The 22,197-nt window shown below is 41.3% G+C and overlaps 1 protein-coding gene across 1 annotated transcript in view; it reads left to right on the top strand.

The window, feature by feature from the left end:
* PDK3 (pyruvate dehydrogenase kinase 3) overlaps nucleotides 1–22,197 on the top strand; it is a 77,116-nt gene that overhangs the window by 3,072 nt on the left and 51,847 nt on the right. Inside the window, exon 2 of the mRNA XM_060002193.1 lies at nucleotides 19,670–19,811. Coding sequence (XP_059858176.1) covers nucleotides 19,670–19,811 — 142 coding nt within the window. The remainder of the gene's footprint in view (nucleotides 1–19,669; nucleotides 19,812–22,197) is intronic.

The raw sequence follows: 22,197 nt of genomic DNA, 5'->3' as shown, positions 1-22,197 counted from the left end.
GTGACTTTATTTGAAATGAGGCCTGCTCAATCTCAGCACTCTTGACTTTCTGGGGCAGGTCATTGTTCGGTGGAGGAGGGGTGCTGTCCTGTGCGTTGTGGGAGGTTTACGAAAGCAGCACCCCTGGTCTCTCCGCACTAGATGCCAGCAGCACACCCTGCTCTCCCCCCCGCACTCCCTCCACACATGAGTTGTGACAACCAAACATGTTTCCAGACACTGCCATGTCCCCCAGGGGAGCAAAATGCATCACCCTCTGTTGAAGACTACTGCTGTAAAGCATTTAGATGCCTGCATGGTCTTCATGCCTGTGCCCCAGTCCTCCAGACTTTACTATAAATGTTCTGGGGGGGCTGGGCATTGGTATTTTTGGTTGTTCTTAAGCATAACCAGGGTTGAGAACCACTAATTAGATGATCTTCTGGATCTAGAGTTGTCCCCCTTTCATCCGTGGGCCGTATTTCTCTATGCCCTTTAAAATAAGAAGAGTTTTCTTGAGCTCAATCTTTACTTGAAACATGGCCTTGCACACAGTTAGCAAGTTTAACAAGAATAGCAAGCGTTCTAAATGGATCATGAGTTTATAAGGGCAGTAGTGCGTTGTGAAAGGTGAGATTAAAAAAAAGAGAGATTCTTTTTGGCCTGAGATTATAGTTACATGGTTCCAAATTCAAAAGGTACGAAAGGACATAGAAAAGTCAGCTTCCTACTTTTGTCCACTAGCCTCCCCATTTTAAAATAAACGGCAACTTGTAATACTTTTGTCCGTACCTTTTTAAACTTCATTCCTTAGACAGCTTTCCATATCGTAACTGCAGAACTTCCTTTTTCTGTTTTATGGCTTCTGAGAACTTGTTTATATGAGTGTACTATATTCATTAGCCAACTCTCTGTTGACGGCTGGTAGGTTGTTTCCAATCTTTGCTGTGACAGCCTGTGCTACGCTGAATTACTGCATTCATCATTCCATGCGTGTGTGAGTATATATATAGGACAAATTCCTAAACATGGCATTTCTACACCAAAGGCTATGTGCATTTGAAATTTTGATAAATATTGTCAGATTGCCTTCCATCGAGGTTGTCTGTCTAGCCTCTCACTAGAAGTTTCTGAGAGTACCTATTTTCCTACACTTTTACCACATTGTTGTCAAACTTTTGATAAGTGAAGAAGTGTATCTAGATAAAAGTTTTTTCTCCTTGAGTAAAGAAATTTTTTAAATTGAAGTACAGTTGATTTATAAGATTATATTAGTTTCAGGTGTACAGCATAGTGATTCAGTATTTTTACAGAGTAAAATATTTTAACTTTAGCTTTTTATTATGGAAAATTGGAAGCATATACAGTACTAGAGAGAATAGTTTGATGAAATCCTGGGTTCATTATATTGATCTGCACGTGCTGTTTGTCTGTGGATGTTGTGTGTATGTGCAGTCTGTCAGATTTTCTTATCAATGTCATGCTTGTTTCAGAAGAAATACATTTTTTTCTGCACTAAGACCAGTTTATCTTTTGAACTGTGTGTTCTTCAAAGATCTGGTAGAATCCACCCATGAAACCTTTTAAACCTAGTGTGTCTTGCGGACTGTTGCTTTTTGACAGGTTTCTCTAGTCTGTGGTATTGATCTGGATAGATTTTCTGTCTCTTCTAGAATCCATTTTGATGTATTTCTCTAGAAAATTATCCTAGTCATCAAGGTTTTAAAGCCAGTTTGCAAACTGAGATAGTAATTAGTCTTAATTTTCTCTGTGGCTGATCCTCCTTTATTCCTTCTATATTCTCCCCCTCTTTTGTGATTAGATTAGTTGTTGGTTTATATGATTGGATTCACTTATTAGCTTTATGACTTTTGTTTTCTAGTTCATTAATGTCTACTTTGATTTTATTAATTCCCCCTCATGTGCTCAGTGTTATTTTTTTTCTTTTTGAATGGCAAAATTCATTTCTTCTTTGTTTATTTCAGTATTTAAGGCTACAGGCATTCCTCTGAACACTGCTTTAGCAGCTGATGTGTATAGTGTTTGATGCTTTTTCTCCCCAGCTCTTCTGCATCTTCAGGTTTTTATTCTTATGTGAACTAAGACTTGAGTTTTATTTTATTTTATTTTTTTATAAATTTATTTATTTATTGGCTGCGTTGGGCCTTCATTGCTGCGTGCGGGCTTTCTGTAGTTGCGGCAAGCGGGGGGCTACGCTTCCTGTGGCACGCGGGCTTCTCACTGCAGTGGCTTCTCTTGTTGCGGAGCATGGGCTCTAGGCGCACGGGCTTCAGTAGTTGTGGCACATGGGCTCAGTAGTTGTGGCACGCGGGCTCAGTAGTTGTGGCTCGCGGGCTGTGGAGCACAGGCTCAGTAGTTGTGGCACATGGGCTTAGTTGCTCTGTGGCATGTGGGATCTTCCCAGACCAGGGCTCGAACCTGTGTCCCCAGCATTGGCAGGTGCCTCCCAACCACTGCGCCACCAGGGAAGCCCAAGACTTGAGTTTTTAAATTTCCAGTAGAAGTGCACCCTGTATTTTAATTTTGTTGATTTTTACTTTTGCTGCATTGTGATCAGAGAATGTTATCGGAATCATTTCTTTAATTTATTGATGTTTGCTTTGTAGTCCAATCTGTGTTCATTTCCTGTCACTGTTCCTTGGGCAGCAAAAAGAAGGTTATGTTCTCTTCTCAGGTTACAGAGCTTCATATATCCAATCTACCATATTAATTATTTTATTTGAGTTTTCTATACCTTTGCTTTTTTTAATCTACTGGATCTGTCATGGGTCAAAAGAAGTTCAGGTCTCCTAATAATCCGATTCTGTTTCTCCAGTTATTGCCTACGGTTTTTGCTTTGTGCCTGTTAATGTTGCATTTGCTGCTTAGACATCCTTAACTGTCATTTCGAGATGCACGCTTTAGGGTACAGAGTGCTGCCCTTTGACTAGTTCAGTGCTTTTTGGCCTGGATTCATCCTTACGTGACATTGAGATCCGGAGCCCTATCTGCCTCTTGTTTTCATTTTCTGCTAGAGCATTTCTGAATTTCTTGAAATGTAGTATAAAGCTGGGTTTTGCTTTGTGAGTCAAACTTTTTCTTTTATGTGGTTAAGTTTAACCAGTTTATATTATTGATATGACAGATCTGTCATCTGTAACGATAAACATCTATAATTTTCTTTCACTTTATGTCTTTAATACCTGTAATTTTTCTACCATATTATATATCTTGCTTTGTTTTGTTATATTTCTTTCAGTAATTAGGTTGGAATTTTTGGTTCCAGGGATTATCTTTCTACTGATTTATTTAGACTTTCTTTGTCCAGTATGGTCACCACTAGCCAGCTGAACCTATTGAACCCTTGAAATGTGGCTGTTGTGACTGAGAAACTGAATTGATTTAATTTACATTTAAACTTAAAAGTGACGCTTGATTCAGTTAATTGGAAAACTTTTAAGTATGTTTAGAACAGTTTGGATATGTGAATCTACCTTAACTGTAAATTTGATGAAATCTAATTATAGGCCAATTATTTCTGTTAGAAATTTAGCTTTTGAATTGAGATGCAAGTATGACACACTGGATTTCAAAGACTTAATATAAAGATACTAAACTATCTCAGTATGTTTCTGTATTGATTCCACGTTGAAATGGTAATTTGGGGGGTATGTTGCATTAAATTAAACATCAAAAATTTCACCTGTTTCTTTTTATGTTCATATGGCTGCTAGGAAGTTTAAAATTACGTGTGTGGCTCACAGGTTTCTATTGGACAATGATATATTAACTCCTTATAAGGAGTAATAGAAATATCACATTTTAATGTTCAGAATAAACATTTATTGATTTTATTTCTCAGTTTAACTTTTACTCTTTTTTTCCTGTAAACCTGTTGCTCTCAGGAGTTTTGGACCCATTAACTGTCTTTGAATGGCAGTTAACGTTACCGTGGTTCTTTGTGACGTTTGCAAAAGCTTGAGGTCTTTCTGTTAAGTGGTTGTTAAGAATTTAAAGTTCTCTTAGTGATGTAAGCAAAGGAGAACTTGGACTGTATGACATAACTTAAAGATAGAACCTTCTGAATCTTGAATGAGTTCATAGGAAATGATTCACAGTTTCATCTGGACATGCTTTTCATCTTTCAGCTTTACCCTGTCCACTTCGGGTTCCTTCATTAATCACTCTGATCCGCTCCCTACAGACTGACTTTCTGTTTTATTTCCCAGTTGCTTTGCACCCGTCTTCTGCACAGCTGCACTTGTATTAAACATATTTGCTCCTGGCTCCTGTTCTTTGATTTTATTCTGAACTGTCTCTTTCCAGAGGGTAGGCACTCACCTGTTCTTTGTACCCTTTTCACAGCTTCCTCAGCTGTTTGCTTTCTGCCCAGAGTGGGCGCTTCATAAGTGGTGATTATTGACTCCATTTAAAGGTTGTTAAACATTATGTCACTTTAATTTAGTCAGTTGTTATATAGGTCTAAACTTCTGTAATGTCCCCACATTTAAATACAGCATCTCTGAAATAAAACCACCGGAAGATACGTTGTCTGACAATAGGTTGTCTGACAGCTCTGTCTTCTTTTCACAGAAAAGATTTCTGTCATAATTACACTGGTTCTCTGAACCTTGGAGCCTTTAGCTATTAGAAGGAAGCAACCAGTTTCCCTGTTTTTACTCTTCTTGAGGTTTGAAGGCCCAGCTGCCCTCTGTTTGCCTTTAGAAAGTATTTTAAGATTCCAGTATCCACTGCGAAGTTGACTTTGGTTGCAAATGACTGCTCTTCGGAAAGCCTTGAGTTTGTAAGTCACGCTTCTTAAAGCCTGATTACTACTGGGGAGAAGAGTGGTTTTGTTTCTGGAGAAAATGAGGAGAGTTTTTGGGTTTTGTTTTTTTTTTAATTGTGTTAGGAAAAGAGAGAAGCAGTAGCATTTTGTTTCTGAGTGTGTACATTTTGTACCTTTACATATATGTACATGACACACCTTTTCTGTAAGAGATGATGTTCTTCTGTGAGGAGTTGCCAAGAATTAGACTAATCTGTTTAGAGACAGAGCTAATGATTCAGAATTAAAGGGGAAGAGTACAATTTCATTTAGGGTAAAGATATCTAACGTGGCTTAATGCACCCTGATCAATATTTAAATTTAAAGAAAGAATTGGCCTTTTGGGCCCTAAAGATCTGATATGACTGGATTTCAACATAACCTGGTTTATCAGGCTCTGAGCGTTTAAGGTGTAGTTCCAGCTTTGTTCGCTCTCTCGGCAGTTTTGTGTGCTTCTGAAGGGGAGACATGGCCACACGTCCTGACCTCTTGATGACTGAGTGGTTTCGTCCCAGTAAACTCTGGGAAGTTGATCAGATTGTTGGCAAGATTTGGGAAACCATGGTCTTATTACTGGATGGAATCAGAAAATATCACCATAAATTTTCATAAAATGAAATTCTATTATTTTACTTCCATGATTATCTGATTTACTTCCATGATTATCTGATTCCAGAGTTGGACAAATCCTTTTCTTTTTGAATGCCATAGTCTAAGACGGGTTATCGAACTATAGCCCGAGGGCCAGCCACCTGTTTTTGTGTTACAATTAACAGGCTGTATTTTTAAGAGTAGTTTTAGGTTCACAGCAAATACGGGCAGAAAGTACAGGGAACTCCCATACACCAGTGTGGGACATTTGTTACAGCTGATGAACCCACACTGATCCATCATTATCACCCAAAGTTGATAGTTTCTATTAGCGTTCAGTCTTTGTGTTACATGTGCTCTGGGTTTTGGCAGCACCTATTTTTGTAAATAAAGTTTTATTGGACCACAGCCATGCCCATTCATTACATAGCGTATGTGGCTTCTGTACCTCTGCAACAGCAGGGTTGAGTAGTTGCCACAGAGACGATTTGGCCCACAAAGCCAAAATGTTTACCATCTGGCCCTTTACAGAAAGTTTGGACCTCTAGTCTGAGACAGTTTGGCTCCCTGTTAAAGAAGTGTGCAGTGATCGCTGTTAATTGGCATTTCAATGATAAAGCTTTGTTTGTCCGGCATGCTAGTAACAGTAAAACTTGGCTATCTGGAGTGTGACTTTTGGGGTAGCTAGGACTCTTCCAGGTGATCGGTGGCTTACCTATAGGGTATGTGCCCCTGTGTGGAATTACCATGTGAAAGGCTTGGAGGGATTTTATAGCTTTAATCTCTAGGGCTGTCACCAAAGTTTAAGTGTACCGGTTTCTCCACAGCCCTGCCAAAATGAGGTTTTATGACTTCAATTGTATAGTAGGTAACATAGAAGCTAAAAGTTTTATCTTTTCCCCTTGTGGGTTTATTTTGTGCATTTTGGTGTGTGTGAAGTGCCCTTGACCATTTAGTAACTGGACTCGGGAGTTTTAATCATTTGCGTGCACTCCCTGTGTCTACTTGGCATAGTAAGCTGTTGTGCTGTATATCTATTGTTTCCTCTTGTGCTCCCTTCTTTGGTAAAGTAATTATCAAAGTATACAACTAAAGGTGTTCGGAAAGAATATCACCTCTAATTCTTCCATCCATTTTTTGGTGATAGCGTTACATCTTTTGCCCATATATTCACATATGTTGACACTGATTATTGGTTTCCTTTTCATTTAGTGCACAGTCTGAGTTTTAATATACCCAGTCATTTGCAATGCTTTTATCATGGTCAGATTTATCACCTAGAGCAGTATGTAAACTGTCACTAAATCCCTCTGGAATTTGTTGCCATCTCTGTTGGGACGTTTGCAGTCAACTCACTTTTACTCTGTTCTGCTGTCCATTTGCATAGCAGCAACTATTAAGACCTCCCGTCTTTCTGTCTTGTTGCTGCTTTATCACAAAGTTCACAGAATAGTTTATATTTGTGGATTCTCTCTGAAAGGACAACTTTTCTGATTTCGACTAAATATCATACGCTAACTTTTGCCTTGTGATTTCTGTGAAAATTTGGTGACGGCAGCTCCTTATTTATTAGTTTAGATGTTTAGAAATTCTCGCTGTTCTTGCCCACTTATTCTTCTTGGTAAATTAGCTAAACTTATAGAAAATGTGCTAAGGGAACTGTGGATGGGGTACCTGGCGTTTATTGGAACTAGCCTGGAAGCATCTTCAGGTAGCCCGTTTCACCATATTTGTGGCAGAGCTGGGTTTGATTGCCCTTCATATCCCTCGAGGAGAACTCCTTTCCTAGTCATTGTCTCATCTTGACTGAGATTATTCTTTCTGCTCTAATGAATGGCACAAAAATTACAGCAAACTATTTATTATATATTACACAGGTCGATATTTACATTCCCTGTGATTGAATATTTGGGGTTCTAACTTGGTAGATTATTTCCCTAAGCATCACCCAAGCAGTTGTGATTTTATTTTCAGTCTTAGACTTGACCTCTGATTCCACTCAACCATTTGAGTTGTACGAGTGTTTCTTTCTTACTAGGGCATGGAAGTCAGTATATAATAGTTTCACTGTTGGGAATAAATCGCTACGTATCTCTTAACATTTTCTCAAAGCATGAAGTTAAGTATTCCCATGTGTTGTTGGCCGGAAGACAGTAGGGCCCTTTGAAACATGTCACATACATACCTTTTCCCAACAAATTATTACATCTTCATTGACCAGAGCATATTCAGGGTTTACCTGAACCTTCCCTTGGATCTGTTCTAGAAGAGTCCAGTGTTTCCTTAAGCTTGGTAGCAGATGCTCCTTAATACTTGACTGTGCACTTTGTATAAATCTGGTTAATTTCTCCTCTTCTGAGAAGAAATAGAAAGCAAAGTGTCATTGCTATGTTAACATTCCTATATTGGTCATGTAATGCGCTCAAGTGTGGTCAGTTTCCTAGGAGGCTGAAACAAAACTCAAACATGAAAATAGAGACTAAAAATCGATGGGTCAGTGAAAAAGTTGGGGATGCTTAATAGCCACTGTCTGAGCCTGAGGAGTTCTTTGGTTTATTCCCTTGTTGAATTTCCTGTGATTAGATGCTAGTCAGTGGATCTCAGTCCTGGGTGCTTGTGAGAATCATCTGGGGAGCTTCTAAAGCTAGTGCCACCTGTCCCCCCACCCTCACCCTGTAGAAGGCAATTACATCAATCTCTGAAGGTAGGGTCTAGGTGCTGGTATTTTTGACTTACCCAGCTGACTGTAATGTGCTTCCAGAGTTAAGAACTGTGTTAGATCTGGTAAAAATTTTTCCCAAGAGCTGTGAACCACTTTAGGGGATAAAGTCTGTGAGATGCTGAAGGTTAACACGTAAGGAGTTTAGGAGTCCATCAGCATTTTTTTTTTTTTTTTTTGGCCGCGCCGTGCAGCTTGAGGGATCTTCGTTCCCCAACCTGGGATTGAACCCGGACCCTCAGCAGTGGAAGCACTGAGTCCTAACCACTGGACCGCCAGGGAATTCCCAGGAGTCCGTCAGCATTCGTTGAACTTTCTGGATTCGGAATGGAGTGGAAACTGAGAAGCATTGGGGAATTGTCGAGGCTTAGTTTCTGCCTTTGAGGGGCTTATAGATAAATGAGAAGTCGAGACAAATATGTCAATATATATATAGGCTGTCCAGAATGTATGCATCCCATGAGTTTGTGTCATGCTTTCTCTACGTCTCCCTTGGAGGTTCGTGTAATAGAGGTGGTTTCTGGGTATGTGTGAAGTGTTAACCCAATTGTCCTTTATCCAGAGCATCCTTGGAGGCTTTCTTTGTTTCTTTCTTAGTTTTTTGGTAGAAAACCACTATAATGTATGTACTCTTTTTCTTGATTTCTAGCTCCTTTCATTGGCTACTCACTCCTAGCAGTGCTCTCTCCACAGTTGTCCCAGAATGTACATTAGGCAAGGTTGGTGTAGGATAAATAACTGTAAAGTGTACAAACCAGAATCTTATCCTCATAGATTGATTCAGTGGGATCCTGAGCTTAACGATCATCTGTCCAACCTCCCCAGTTTACACATGAGAAAGTAGAAGCCCCGAGTAAGGAAGAGACTGCCCAAAGCATCAGCTAGTTGTTGACCTAACATCTTGGCTGCCTCTTCCAAAGGGAGCCAGAAATTATTCTTTCTAGGAGGTGAAGGGAACTTATATTTGTGTACCGCTCTCCACCAGACACAATAGTAGTCAGATGTAGCTGTAATTCTCACAGCATCCAGGTGAAATAGATGTTTCCATTTTTTGGATGAAGACGCTGAAGCTTAGATGATTTAAATATCTTGCCTAAGGAAAGTTAGGAGCAAAACCACAGTTAAAATGCAGGTCGATTGAGCTTTTAAACGTATGCTTTTTTTCTTTCAACTTAACATACCATTTCTTACCACATAATATACCATTTGCCACAGTGCAATTCTTTCTAGCAAACAGAGTCTCTATTAGTAATGCTTGGGGTCTTGTCTAAATTTGTTCTTTTAGACAGTCTGGAAATTGCATAATCTAATGTTTGTCTAGTCTTATCATTTCGGAGCTATCAGATTGCTACCTCTTTCATTTACTTACACTAGAAACAATTTTTATTCTGAGGACCTAACACTTGTTAGTTTATTGTCTTGTTAGCCTATTGTCTCTCTCTGGAAATATGATAACGGGTCTATGTGGACTTGTACTCAAGGCTTGGTTTCTGGTGCCTACCACCAGTGCGAGCTTGGGCAAATCACTTAATCCCACTGCACTTCGATGTCCTGATCTACAAAATGGAAACGATAGCATCGAATCATAGGCCTGTTGCACCCATGAACTCGAGAACATGCAGCACGGCGCATGGCACATGGTAGGTGCTCAGTAGATGTTGGCTGTGCTTTTGTTATGGGAAGTTAGTGACACAGCATTATCCTGGACAAAGTCAGCTTCCTGCTAAGAATGAAAACTGCATAGGGAGCTCTTAACCTCGAATGTTAATTATCTTAAAGTTTGTTGGCTGAAGGTCCCAGCCATATAAACTGATCATTTTCCAAGAAACGTAGCACTTTCAGCTCGTTTGTGCTTTGAGCGTGACTGGCTTTGGATCTTCTTCATTCACTGTAATGGTTAACTTAAGGTTTTGCCTCAATTAACCTCAACCATGAGTACAGTGTGGTGTTTACTTAACTGTTCCTGCTTCCATGACAACAAGACATTCTGTAATCCACCGTTAGGACTAGATCCTAAACTCCTTTCTGGAATTAGGACGATGTGGATCTGTGTGGTGTTAGCTGGTCAAAGCTCTATTTGTGATGTTAGTTCTCAACACATCCTTGCCTTTTCTGTCCACTCGCTGGCCTGACACACCATATTGACAATTACTGTCACTTTCCCTCACCTTCCTTGTCTACCTTTTGGCTCTTCTTCCCCTAACTATAAGGATTGGAATACCCCTAACCAGATATACAGAATGAAGTGATCTATTAGAGGAATTTACCATTACCAGCAAATGTCATCTTGAACCCCTGAAGTTTATTTGCTATTGTAAGTTTATACTGCAACTTACTAGGTATTTTAATTTTCAGTTCTAATCAGGAAATATTAAACACCTGCAATGTGCCAGGTATTGTGCTGATGGACTGTTCAGTTTTTTGAGGAATCTTGGGATCCATGGGACATAGACCTCAGTGACTGGGGGTGATGACAGAGGGGTTGCCCAAGCCAAGGGCACAAATTGTGGGCCCACGGTGGAATCTACTCACAACTTGGTTTGGCCTTATGTGGCATACAGAGGGGCAGGTTTCTCACTAATCTGTTCATGGATACATATATTTCGAAAGAGTCAACAAATAGGATCTCTAAAGAGAGAGGATCAAGGTACTAGTGGCTGTCGCTCATGTTCCCTCAGCACAGACATAGATCTCCTTCAGGGGAGGATCCAGTAACCCTCACTTACCTTAATTAAGAACCCTGTCGTGATCACCCTGTACCCTCTTTTCTTACAAGAGCGTCAAAAACCATTACATGAAGGGTAGCATGGGCTTCAGCCCCCATTAGGAAGTTCTGCATATAGTAGCACGTTCTGTATGAGATTTTTGTTTGTTTTTAGAATAGAATGGCTCTAGTAGGGTGTTTTTCTTTAAAATAATAGAACGGCTCTAGTTATAGGAAGACCTTTTTCAGAAGACTGCTTTTTTCTTTAAAAACTCATTTTATTTTTTAAAAATTGAAGTATAGTCGATTTACAATGTTGTGTTAATTTCTGTTGTACAACAAAGTCATTCATATGACTTTCTGTTGTACAACAAAGTCATTCATATATACATTCTTTTTAAAAATAGTCTTTTCCATTATCGTTTATCATAGGAATTTTTTTAATATTTACTTTTATTTATTTTCTTTTATTATTTTTTTGGCTGCTTTAGGTACGTGGACTTCTCTCTAGGTGTGGCATGCGGGTTTTCTCTCTCTAGTTGTGGCACGCAGGCTCCAGAGCACGTGGGCTCTGTAGTTTGCGGCACGCAGGCTCTCTGTTGAGGTGCGCAAGCTCAGTGGTTGCGGCGCACGGGCTTAGTTTCCCCGCGGCATGTGGGATCTTAGGTCCCTGACCAGGGATTGAACCCGTGTCCCCTGCATTGGAAGGCAGATGCTTTACCACTGGGCCACCAGGGGAAGTCCCTATCATAGGATATTGAACATAGTTCTCTGTGCTGTACAGTAGGCCCTTGTTGTTTATGCATTCCATGTATAAAAGCTCACATCTGCTCACCTCAACCCCCCACTCCAGCCCTCCCCCGACCGCCTCCCCCTTGGTAACCACCAGTCTGTTCTCTATGTCCTTGAGTCTGTTTCCATTTCGTAGATAGGTTCATTTGTCATATTTATAAAAATTATTCATTTATTTTTGGCTGCGTTGGGTCGTTGTTGCTGTGCGTGGGCTTTCTCTAGTTGCTGCGAGCAGGGGCTACTCTTTGTAGTGGTGCGTGGGCTTCTCATTGTGGTGGCTTCTCTTGTTGTGGAGCATGGACTCTAGACACGTGGGCTTCAGTAGTTGTGACACGCGGGCTCAATAGCTGTGGCTCACGGGCTCTAGAGCGCAGGCTCAGCAGTTGTGACGCAGGGGCTTCGTTGCTCCGCGGCATGTGGGATCTTCCCGGACCAGGGCTCGAACCCGTGTCCCCTGCATTGGCAGGCGGATTCTTAACCACTGTGCCACCAGGGAAGTCCCCATTTGTCATATTTTAGATCCCACATATAAGCGATACCGTATGGTATTTGTCTGTCTGACTTCATTCAGTATGATAATCTCTAGGTCCGTCCATGTTGCTGCACATGGCATTATTTCGTTCTTTTTATGGCTGAGTAGTATTCCATTGTATATATGTACCACATCTTCTTTACCCATTCATCTGTCGATGGGCATTTAGGTTGATTCCACGTCTTGACTGTTGTGAATAGTGCTGCTATGAACATAGGGGTGCATGTATCTTTTTGAAGTATAGTTTCGTCCAGATATATGCCAAGGAGTGGGATTGCTGGATCATCTGGTAATTCTATTTTTAGCTTTCAGAGGAACCTCCATACTGTTTTCCACAGTGGCTGCACCAACTTACATTCCCATCAACAGTGTACGTGGGTTCCCTTTTCTCCACCTCCTCTCCACCATTCGTCATTTGCAGACTTTTTAATGATGGCCATTCTTACTGGTGTGAGGTGATACCTCATTGTAGTTTTGATTTGCATTTCTCTAATAATTAGCGATGTTGAGCATCTTTTCACGTGCCTATTGGCCACCTGTATGTCTTTGGAGAAATACCTATTTCAGTCTTCTGCTCATTTTTGGATAGGGTTGTTTGCTTTTTTTGTTGTTGAGTTTTAAAAACTTTTTAAAGTTTTAAACTTTAAAAACTTTTTAAAGTTTACATAGGAAATCCCTATGTAAATATGCAGTATTGTAATTTATTTGACTATTCCCTTATTGTTGGATACTTAGGTTGTTTACAGTGTCTCTCCCAAACCTTTTATTTGGAAAAATTTCAGACCTCAGGAAAAGTGATAAGAACAGTAAACACCCATGTTTAGCACCTAGATTCACCAGTTACTTTGCTATATTTGCTTCTTCCCCCTTGCATCCATCCCTGTCCGTATCTCCTTGCCTCCCTCTCTGTATACACCTTTTTTGCTGAACCATCTTGAGAGTAAGTTGCAGATGTAATGACTACCTCTACATACTTACATATATATCCTAAGCATGAGAGTACTTTCCTAATAGCCACGGTACAGTTATCACAGCGAATTTATCAGTGATTTATAATATAATTGAATATTCACATTTCCTCTAATGGCTCATGGCTCCTGTATTGGATAGCTGGGGTCTAGAACATACTCAGGAGGCACTGTGGCCCCAGGAGGGGCTTCTACCTCAGTAATGCAGCACCAGGGATAGAGGGCAGGAGTGAGAGGTAGGAATGGCTGGGTGAAAACTGGAGAATGAACCAGAAGTCTGCAAACAGAAGGGTTACCCTCCATCCTGATCATCAGAACATGAATAGGCAGGCACTTACCCCTAGGCCAAGTGAAGGGCAAGGAGGGGGTTCTTCTCTAAAGACCCTGAAAGAACTGTTTAAGGAGAATAAGGGAAGCTGGTGTGGTGTTAGGACCCCACCCAAAAGCCCTATGTAATCAGGTGTTTTGGGTGCTCACTTAGTCCTTAGGCTGCCTCACTGAACAAGCAAGGATCGCCTGCCGTCTGAGGGAAGCCTACAGCAAGAGAAACTAACATAAATAAATGGCCCAACAGTGACTCCAAAGAAAACAAATTCAGGTAGTAGAAGAGTGCTTTAAAGTATAATTTGAGAAATAAATCATCTTGTACACCTCCTTCTGAACATCTTGGGGCAGATGGTGTTTTCCAAAGATGGCTTTTCTATGATGTGCCCTTGCCAGCCCTCCACCAACGCAGGGGGTCTGATCCCCTCCCCCGGAGTCTGGGCAGGCTGTGGTTGCTTAGAACAGTTGAGTATGGCAGAAGGGGACTAGCTGTGTGACTTCTGCGGCTGGGTCATAAAAGGCCATGCAGCCTCTGCCTTGTTACTGAAGCCATACAGGAATCCAAGCAGCCCAAGGCCGCCATGCTGTGAGGAAGCCCATGGTGAGGCCACCTGGCGATGCTTCAGTGGGCGATCTCAGTCAGTAAGCAATCGGCCCAAGGGTCAGATATGTGAGCTGGAAGCCTTCAGGTAGTTCCAGCCCCCACGGTCCAGTCACTCTTCCAGCGTTTAAGTTTTCCCAGCTGAGGTCCCAGACCAGCCTTCCCTCCTGTGTCTTATCTCAATTCCTGACCCACAGCATCTATGAACATAATAAACAGACATTGGGCTGAAAGAAATAGTGTAATAGCTGCATGTTGTTGGGGCATTGAGTTTGATAGGGAATGAGGTGTGTGTGAAATACCTGATCTTTGGCTCTTTGGCTCTGAAGTTTCTGACTTGCTGTTAGTAATAATAACCCAAATGGGCCGGCCTAGAGTGGATGCAGCCTCAAGTTTGGTAGACCCCAAACCCACTACCTATTTTGATCTCTTTAAATTCAGGAATAAGTTTTCCCAAACACAGGAAAACTGTTAAACTTCCCAGGCAGTGCAACACTATTTCTGGACATGGAGTAAAACAAACATTTTCAAAGTATAAATGAAGCTAAAGAAAGAGGGGGGATTCTTTTGAAGGATATTCACAATCATTTGGTAGCTCTCCATTCACACTTACGGTTGTGTCTTCTGCAGGACTATTCAATTAATTATTGTTTATAGCCCTGGTAAGTTTGCGAATAAATTACTTATGCTAAAATTCAGTGTTGTCAGGAGATTGAAATCTTATAAATACAACTGAAGAAAAATCAAAGAGCTGCCCCTGAAATATTATTTTCTCAGTTATATTTTACCCATATTAACATGGCTAATGGTAAAAATACATTGTAAACTCAAACATTTAATTGACAGTAATTAGAAAAAGCAGCATTATCAGAATGAGCTGATCATTCTGTTGGGTTTTAGTGCCTTGCTGGTAATTTTTCCGTTTTTTTGCCCTCCTTTTCCACTCCCTGATTCCCTCGCTTACACTCCTAAAACATCCCCCACCAAGCCTTAAAGCTGAAAGATGTGGATAAAGATAGCCTTCAAGTAATCCAGACAGGAGACTACATTTTTGGGAGTTATGTGCTCAGCTCTCTGCTTTAATTATAAGATACATTATCAGGTCATTTCATTAACCGAAGAAATAATTATTTTTTTCTGCTTCCTGTAAATTAGTCGAAAAGAGGATTTAGAGATTCACCAGAAATATATGCCACTGTGGAAACCAGGTATAAAGAATAATGTCGGAACTCTTGCTCTCAGAAGGCTGCTCAAATGCTCCTTTCTTATCAGAGACCATCCCTGAGAGGGCTCCCCGTATTAAATCAGAAGTCATGTATGGAAAAAAACCAAAACAAAACTCATTTGTGTATACTTACTGCTCTGTGGTGACCGAAATGGGAAGGAAATCCAAAAAAGAGGGGATATATGTATACATATGGCCGATTCACTTCGCTGTGAATCTACTGAAACTAACCAAACATTGTAAAACAACTATACCCCAATTATAAAAAAAGTCATTTGTGTTTCTGTGTCTGTTTATCCTGTGTCTTGGTGAACTGGAAAGCCATTTAGAACCTTTCTAGACAAAGCCAGTCGTACCTTTTGCAAATGTAGTAATTGTCTCTGACTTCTCAATGAAAGGGCGAAGTATGAAAAACAAACAAAACAGAAGAGAATTAAAGGGTCCTCAAAAGAGGAAGAAAAACTGAAGAAATACACAAATGTATCTAAGCCAGTGACTTATTTGCGTTCACGAAATCAGAATTTTCCATGCCTCTCACACACTGCTTCTTCGTCTTTTTCTGAACTGATACTAGGGAAAATTTTAATCGGTAAATTTGAATAAGATGAAGTATATGGAGAAATGCAGAATAAAAATAGAAAATCAAAATTAAGGAATGCAGAGAAGCCAAGTAAGCGGGGAAAAAATGAAGTCAAATGACTGGGAAGAATAACTGGAAAATACTCAATATGCCAGAAGCCTTAGAAAACCAGAACCCTTTTGAGAGGACATTCAGTTAAAACCAAAAGTTTCTTTTTGGTAAGTTAACTAAAAACAAGATTGTTTGAACCCTTTGATTTAAACTGAATATTTAACATTAATACATAAGATAAAATACTTTCAACTTATATGAGGAAAACCACAGGAAGGTTAAAACAAATCAGGCATTTCATATTTATTTTTAGGCTTACTAATTAACTAAAAAAGACTTATCCCCCTGTTTAAGCTGATGTATAATTAAGGTATCTGAGTACAAAGAATTCGTCTCTAAAGCTAAATTAGAACGTAGGAGGCAAAACCTGAGATTTTGCAGGTACTCTTTCTCTTAAAAATACAAACTTCTGAAAGTATTCTCTATTCTTCTAGTAAATCGTTGAGACACTCCCACAGGTGAGGCAGTCTAATCAGTGCCACGGGGGTGGGGGCGGGGGTGGAGGTGGGGGGGTATAGAGACAAAGTTTCTTTCAACACTAGTTTATGAAAGGCTGATAATCCAAGAAGCCTAGAATAAAATGCTGCCTTGAAATGTTGGTTATTTCAGGCCACGCCTAGTAGTTAGTTGAGTCTTCCAGTTAGTGCAGAGTTGACCAATGGAAACACCAAGGCCTTTTATTTTAAAATAAATAAAATTGGATGGTAGGGACACGGAACATACTTTAATCCTTTTTTAATTATGTAGAATCATCAGATGAGCACAGGCGACCGCGCTGAACCAGAATGCAGTCACGCTCTCAGGGCTTAGCGTCAGACTGTTTGATCTGGCACCCCATGGCCTTGGGCTGCGCTGCTTTATACAAGCCGGCATCATTAGTGATTGCGATTTAATGAGCCCCCTCTTCTCAGTTTTAAGAACCTGTTCGTGTTAAATGTTGAGCGCTTTTTAACCCTTGCTGCAACCTCTGCGAAATCGGTCCTGTTCTTATTTTATAGATGGTTACACCGAGGCTTCGACGTGTAATGACACTTGCCGGTGTTCACGAAGCCAGTGGATGCTCAGGACAGGATTCAGAGCCAAGTCTAACTCTGGCATCTGATCTCGGCATTACTGTCCTGCCGGACTGCGGTCTTTTAATCTGAATTCTGAAGTCCAAAAAGCTCAAAAAATTGAAGTTCTTTCTTTATACCTGCTGCCCAAACTAAGTCCATGGCAAAGTCTAAGTCTAGCCTGCAGTGATCTGGGGGCCGTGGTCTTCCCCTGCTCAGTGTCGACGTTCACAGATTGCGCTGTAGCTGTACTGTGTCTGTAGAGTAGACTGTTTCACGCAATGGAGGCACGTACTCTTTTTAAAACTGAAAACCTTTCAGTTCTGAAAGCCGTCTAGCCCTGTGGATTTCCAGAAGAGACGTGCACCTGACTGCCTCTCACCACCTGGCACCTGCCAGACCGCTGTCACTTCCCTGACCCTCCCTCTTCACCCTACTCCCACCCCCAGCCCCACGCCCCCCACCCTGCTGTTGATGTGCTGCTCCTCGTGTGCTCTGGATGTGGAAGTTTAAGCATGTCAACTTTCAGTACCCCTAAAAACTCAGATAATTTTTCAGAATTCTAAGGTCACACTGCTATTTCCAGTTCCAATTCAACACTACAGGGTTCTCGCTTCTTCCACATTCCCTAACTTCCTTCTCCGCCATCATTTTTTTTGTGCTTTTTTTTTTTTTTTAAATGTCCTTTCTATTTAACCAGGGTACAAGGTATTTCTCCTGGTATGTGCAAACGTACATGCACATTTTAACTTAGATAATAGGTCCTTCATTTTATAATGAGGTTCATTCTGAGTTTTGAAATACCAGCATTTTTAGTGCACTTAAAATGATTCATCCATAAAAATTATATACAGAACATTTTAGGAATTATATATATATATAATCTAAAGCAGCCTGAATCACCTTAAGTGTTAATCATCTAAGGCCAAATGAATGTGTATGGAGTAAGTGTTGGAAGGTCATTGCTGAGGTATTACACTCCTCTTGCTTTTTGGAGTATTTCCCTTAGGAGGAAGGGCAAAGGCAGAATTATTGATTAAAGATTTACTGGAGGCCTTCAATATACTACTCACTTAGAATGAGGTAAGTGAGGGATGGGTTAAGAATTTAATCTTTTATTCTGACTTTTTTTGGAAATGGAGAAAGGGGGGCAGGGGGCAGTGGAGGGAAGAGGTTCTGCAGATGACTCTCAAAAGTGGGTTCTATGGGACTTCACTGGTGGCCCAGTGGTTAAAACTCCGCGCTTCCAGTGCAGGGGGGCGCGTGTTCAATCCCTGGTCAGGGAACTATGATCCCACATGCCGCACGGTTTGGCCAAAAACAGAAAACAAACAAAAAAAAAACAGTGGGTTCTTTTATTTCCAGTCTTATTCCGTGAGGACAGGAAAGAATTTGGCTGGAAGTGTTAGAATGGATTTACTTCTGAATCTCTCTTGCTGTCTTCATCACATTTGGAAGAAAGAGGAGAGTTTGGAGGAGAAGATGGCTCGATGAGCCCTGCTTCTCTCTCTCTGGGCTTGGCCCCGAGGTTGCCTATTTCCCAGCGGCCTCCAGGGAATATGGGGCATCAGGCAGGCCTGTCTGAATGTGAGAGAGTTGGGACAGACCCATCAGTATCACAGAGGACAGAAGAAGAACTAATGTTCGCCGAACACTTGATCTGTGTCAGGCTCCATACATGTTGTCACATGTAGTGTTTACAAAAACTGACGTTTCATCCCCATCTTACAGCTGAAGGCCGCTGAGCCTCAGAAGTTAAGAAGCTTACCAAGGGTAAATGGAGAAGTCGAGGCTGAAGCACATTTCTGTCCCCAAAGCTCATGTCTTCTCTATCACATCCTCTATCCCCCAACTATCACTGGGTTTACAGCAAGGTTGGAGTTTGGGGGCAAGACCAGTCGTGTTACTGCTCTGGTCACGTGGCAGCCGGGGAAAGGGCTCGGGTTCCTCTTTCAGGTGGCCTGGTACCTTTTCTCTCACTGTGCCCCTCGTTGCGTACATTGTGTGCACAGCCAGCGCAAGGCAGTCAACAGAAGACTCCCTCTCTGAGCTCTGTCTTCCTAGTCAACACTGTATCTCTGTCCTCTTGGACATGCTGTAGTCCATCCCTCCATTTCTGAGGCCACCTGTGAGCTGGCTTCTCGGGCACCTCCCGAGTCCTGTGTCTCGGTCAGAGCTGGGGTCTGTGGCTGCTTCCTGGTCCCTGAAGAAACACATTTGAAGAAAATCTTAGGAAGCAGTCGGCCCGCAGTAGGTGAATAGTTGTGGAATGAATGGGTCTCTTGCCTTCTGGAAACCCCCGTGAACAGGAGTGGGTTTACATGTTCTCCTACCTTTGTACTTGGCAGTTTTCCCACAGCGTTCATTTGAAAACAAAATCAGATTCTGTCCCAGGTTACTTTTATACCGCCACTGGTAACACTAAGGATGTATTTGTGCTGAGGGAAAAACACTGCTTTCAAGGTTGCCTCTTGGAATAAGGGTTCTTTTTCTATTCTAATTAAATTATTTTCTTAAACTTGCTGTTTCAGAGGATAAATATTTAACTAGAGACTGCAATATTACTTAATTTTATCTTCCCGACCAGTCACTGGGCTACCATGAGAACATTTTATTATTCCGTTAAATTATAAAATCATGGAACATTTTTCATCTCTTAATAGGGAGAGATAATGCATGTGAGAAAACTTCATATATGTTCCTACGAAAGGAGCTTCCTGTGCGCCTGGCTAACACAATGAGAGAAGTTAATCTTCTGCCGGATAACTTGCTTAACCGCCCTTCGGTGGGATTGGTTCAGAGTTGGTAAGTAAATAGCGTGGCTTCAGATGCGTCTACCCAGAATGCTCTGAACATTTGGCATTGGGACCATTCTCCCTAAACGTACACGTACTGCTTCTGTGGGAACGAGTCATTCAGGATGGCCGGGTTTCCCAGGTAATTAAAAGTTGGCTTTTTTTTTTTATTTTAACTGACAGTGTATAATTGTCCTAAGGAAAATACTTTTCAACTGTGCTAGACACTTTCTTGACTTTTCAAATTTTTTTTCTGGTTATAAATGTGATTTTTCATTGAAGAAAATGGGAAAGTACAGAAAAATATAGAAGAATAGCAATGCAGTGTCCCATGTGGGCAGATCTGCAATTCTTTGGATAGGGGGATGTTGCTGCTTTGATCCAGTCTCTGCCGTGTTTTTTCTGTTTTCCTTTTAAAGAAGTTTTTAGAAGACAGTACTTATTTTAGGACAAATTAAGTCATTTAAAGGGGAACCTCCCATGTGAAAAATACGAGCTAGCTGCTGTACCTCATCTCCCCCATGAAAAGTCTGAAGTATCTTCACAGAGTATGTTAGCATTCAGTCAGGTGTAGCTCTGATGCTTAAAGCATGTGCTGTCTAATTGAAGAAGTTGAATTTGTGACTGAACTGCCCACTCAGTAGGCAGAGTGGGATGGGTGAGTGGTGGGAGGGAAGAGCAGGTGGTGTATTTTTAGAAAGGGATTTGCATAGATTTGAGAAGCGCTCGCTTGTCTCCTCTGTATCCTACAAGCAAAGAAGTCCCCGTGGAGAAAGCTGGAAGGGTTCAGGAGGCCAGATGCACAAAGTGCTCTCAAGCCAGCACTGAAGGAGGTGCCATGGGGGCCTGGGGGAGGGAGGTGCCGACTGTGGTCTGCGCTGCCCCTTGGTGCGGGGGGGTCGGGGTGGGGGGTGGAACTGACAGGGACAGGGAGAGCAGGTCAGGGGATGGGAATGATGTGGACAGATATGGGGAGAGCGGAACCATGAATTAGTTGGCATCTAGAGTATTAACGGAGGCCGGGCTACTGAAAGATGGCCATTCAACAGTCATTCCTCAGTAATACTGATTATAATAAATTCTTAGGGTTGAGAATGAATCATCTGAGAAACACTCTATTGGGTGGTCCGTCCTTGTCCCAGACAAGCAGCAGCCCCTCACCGAGGCAGGCGCAGGGGCCCCGGGACCCCAGAAAGCTCAAAAGAGGTGGCGACCATGGCTCCCATCTTAAGGTCACTTGGATTCTACTGTAAACTCATAGCTTGTTTCAGGAACAGCGAGTACTTGTTTGCATGAGACTTCTTTATTGCTCCAAGACCATGATTAGATCTCCAGCAGAAAGTATATAAGCACTCCTGGGAGCTAGCTACTGTGCTGGGAATTCTAGATAGGCTAGCTGGCTTTCAAGTCCCCGGTCATGGTGGCAGTGACAGTCAAACATTTACTATCACTTACGTAAAAGTCACTTCAGGGGCTTCAGAGTGAATTGCTGACTCACATTACTGAGTCAGCTCTTTTTTTTTTTTTTGGTCTCCTTACTATTTCTCTCCCATAGCCATTGCAAACTTGTGCATGTTACTTCTTCCCTTTCTTTTTTAAACATTCAATTTTGAAATAATTGCGTATTTAACAGAAGGGTTTGCAAGACTAGTAGCAAGAATTCCCATATCCTTGCACCCAGATTCACTAATTGTTAACATTTGGCTACATTTGTTCTATCATTCTCATTCATATTCTCTCTCCCTCTCTCAATATATTTATATATGTATGGTACACACATAGAATACATTATTTTTTTCTGAACCATTTGGGTTAATGGTATACATCATGCCCCTTTACCCCTAAATACTTGAGTGTGTATCTCCTTAGAACAACTCTTAGAAAACTACAGTTTGATTATCCAATTTGGGAAATTTAACATTGATACAGTAATATTATCTAATATGTGGACCCTACTGTCTTTCATCACTAGTCCTAATAGTGCTTTTCTTTTTAAGCAATCCCTACCCTCACCCCTGATTTATGAATCCAGTTCAGGATCATGCATTGTGTTTACTTGCCATTTCCTTTTCCTCTTGAAAGCAAATCTTAAGTATAACAGGCCGTGAAGCCCACCTCAGTCAGTGTTCTCCTTGCTTTCTTGACTTTCAGGCCAGGAAGCTCAGCATAATCTTTGACTCCTTTCCATTTATGACTTTGCCCTTTAAATGAACTGTCCCCTTCCGGAAGGATGGGATGCCTGCCTGAAATTCTGCTGATATGTGGCAGGGCAGAGGGCATCACTGTGGATGGCTGACTGTGGCCTCTCAGGGTGGTTTAACCTAGTGATTTTAATAATGTCTAGTTCATAGCCTTATATGCCCAGAAACTTTTAAAAAAAATATACCCAGCAACGA

The sequence above is a fragment of the Delphinus delphis genome, chromosome X, assembly GCF_949987515.2.
Source record: "Delphinus delphis chromosome X, mDelDel1.2, whole genome shotgun sequence".
Taxonomy (NCBI): Eukaryota; Metazoa; Chordata; class Mammalia; order Artiodactyla; family Delphinidae; genus Delphinus; species Delphinus delphis.
Note: the sequence above shows the minus strand (reverse complement) of the source record. Positions and strands in the feature narration are given on the sequence as shown.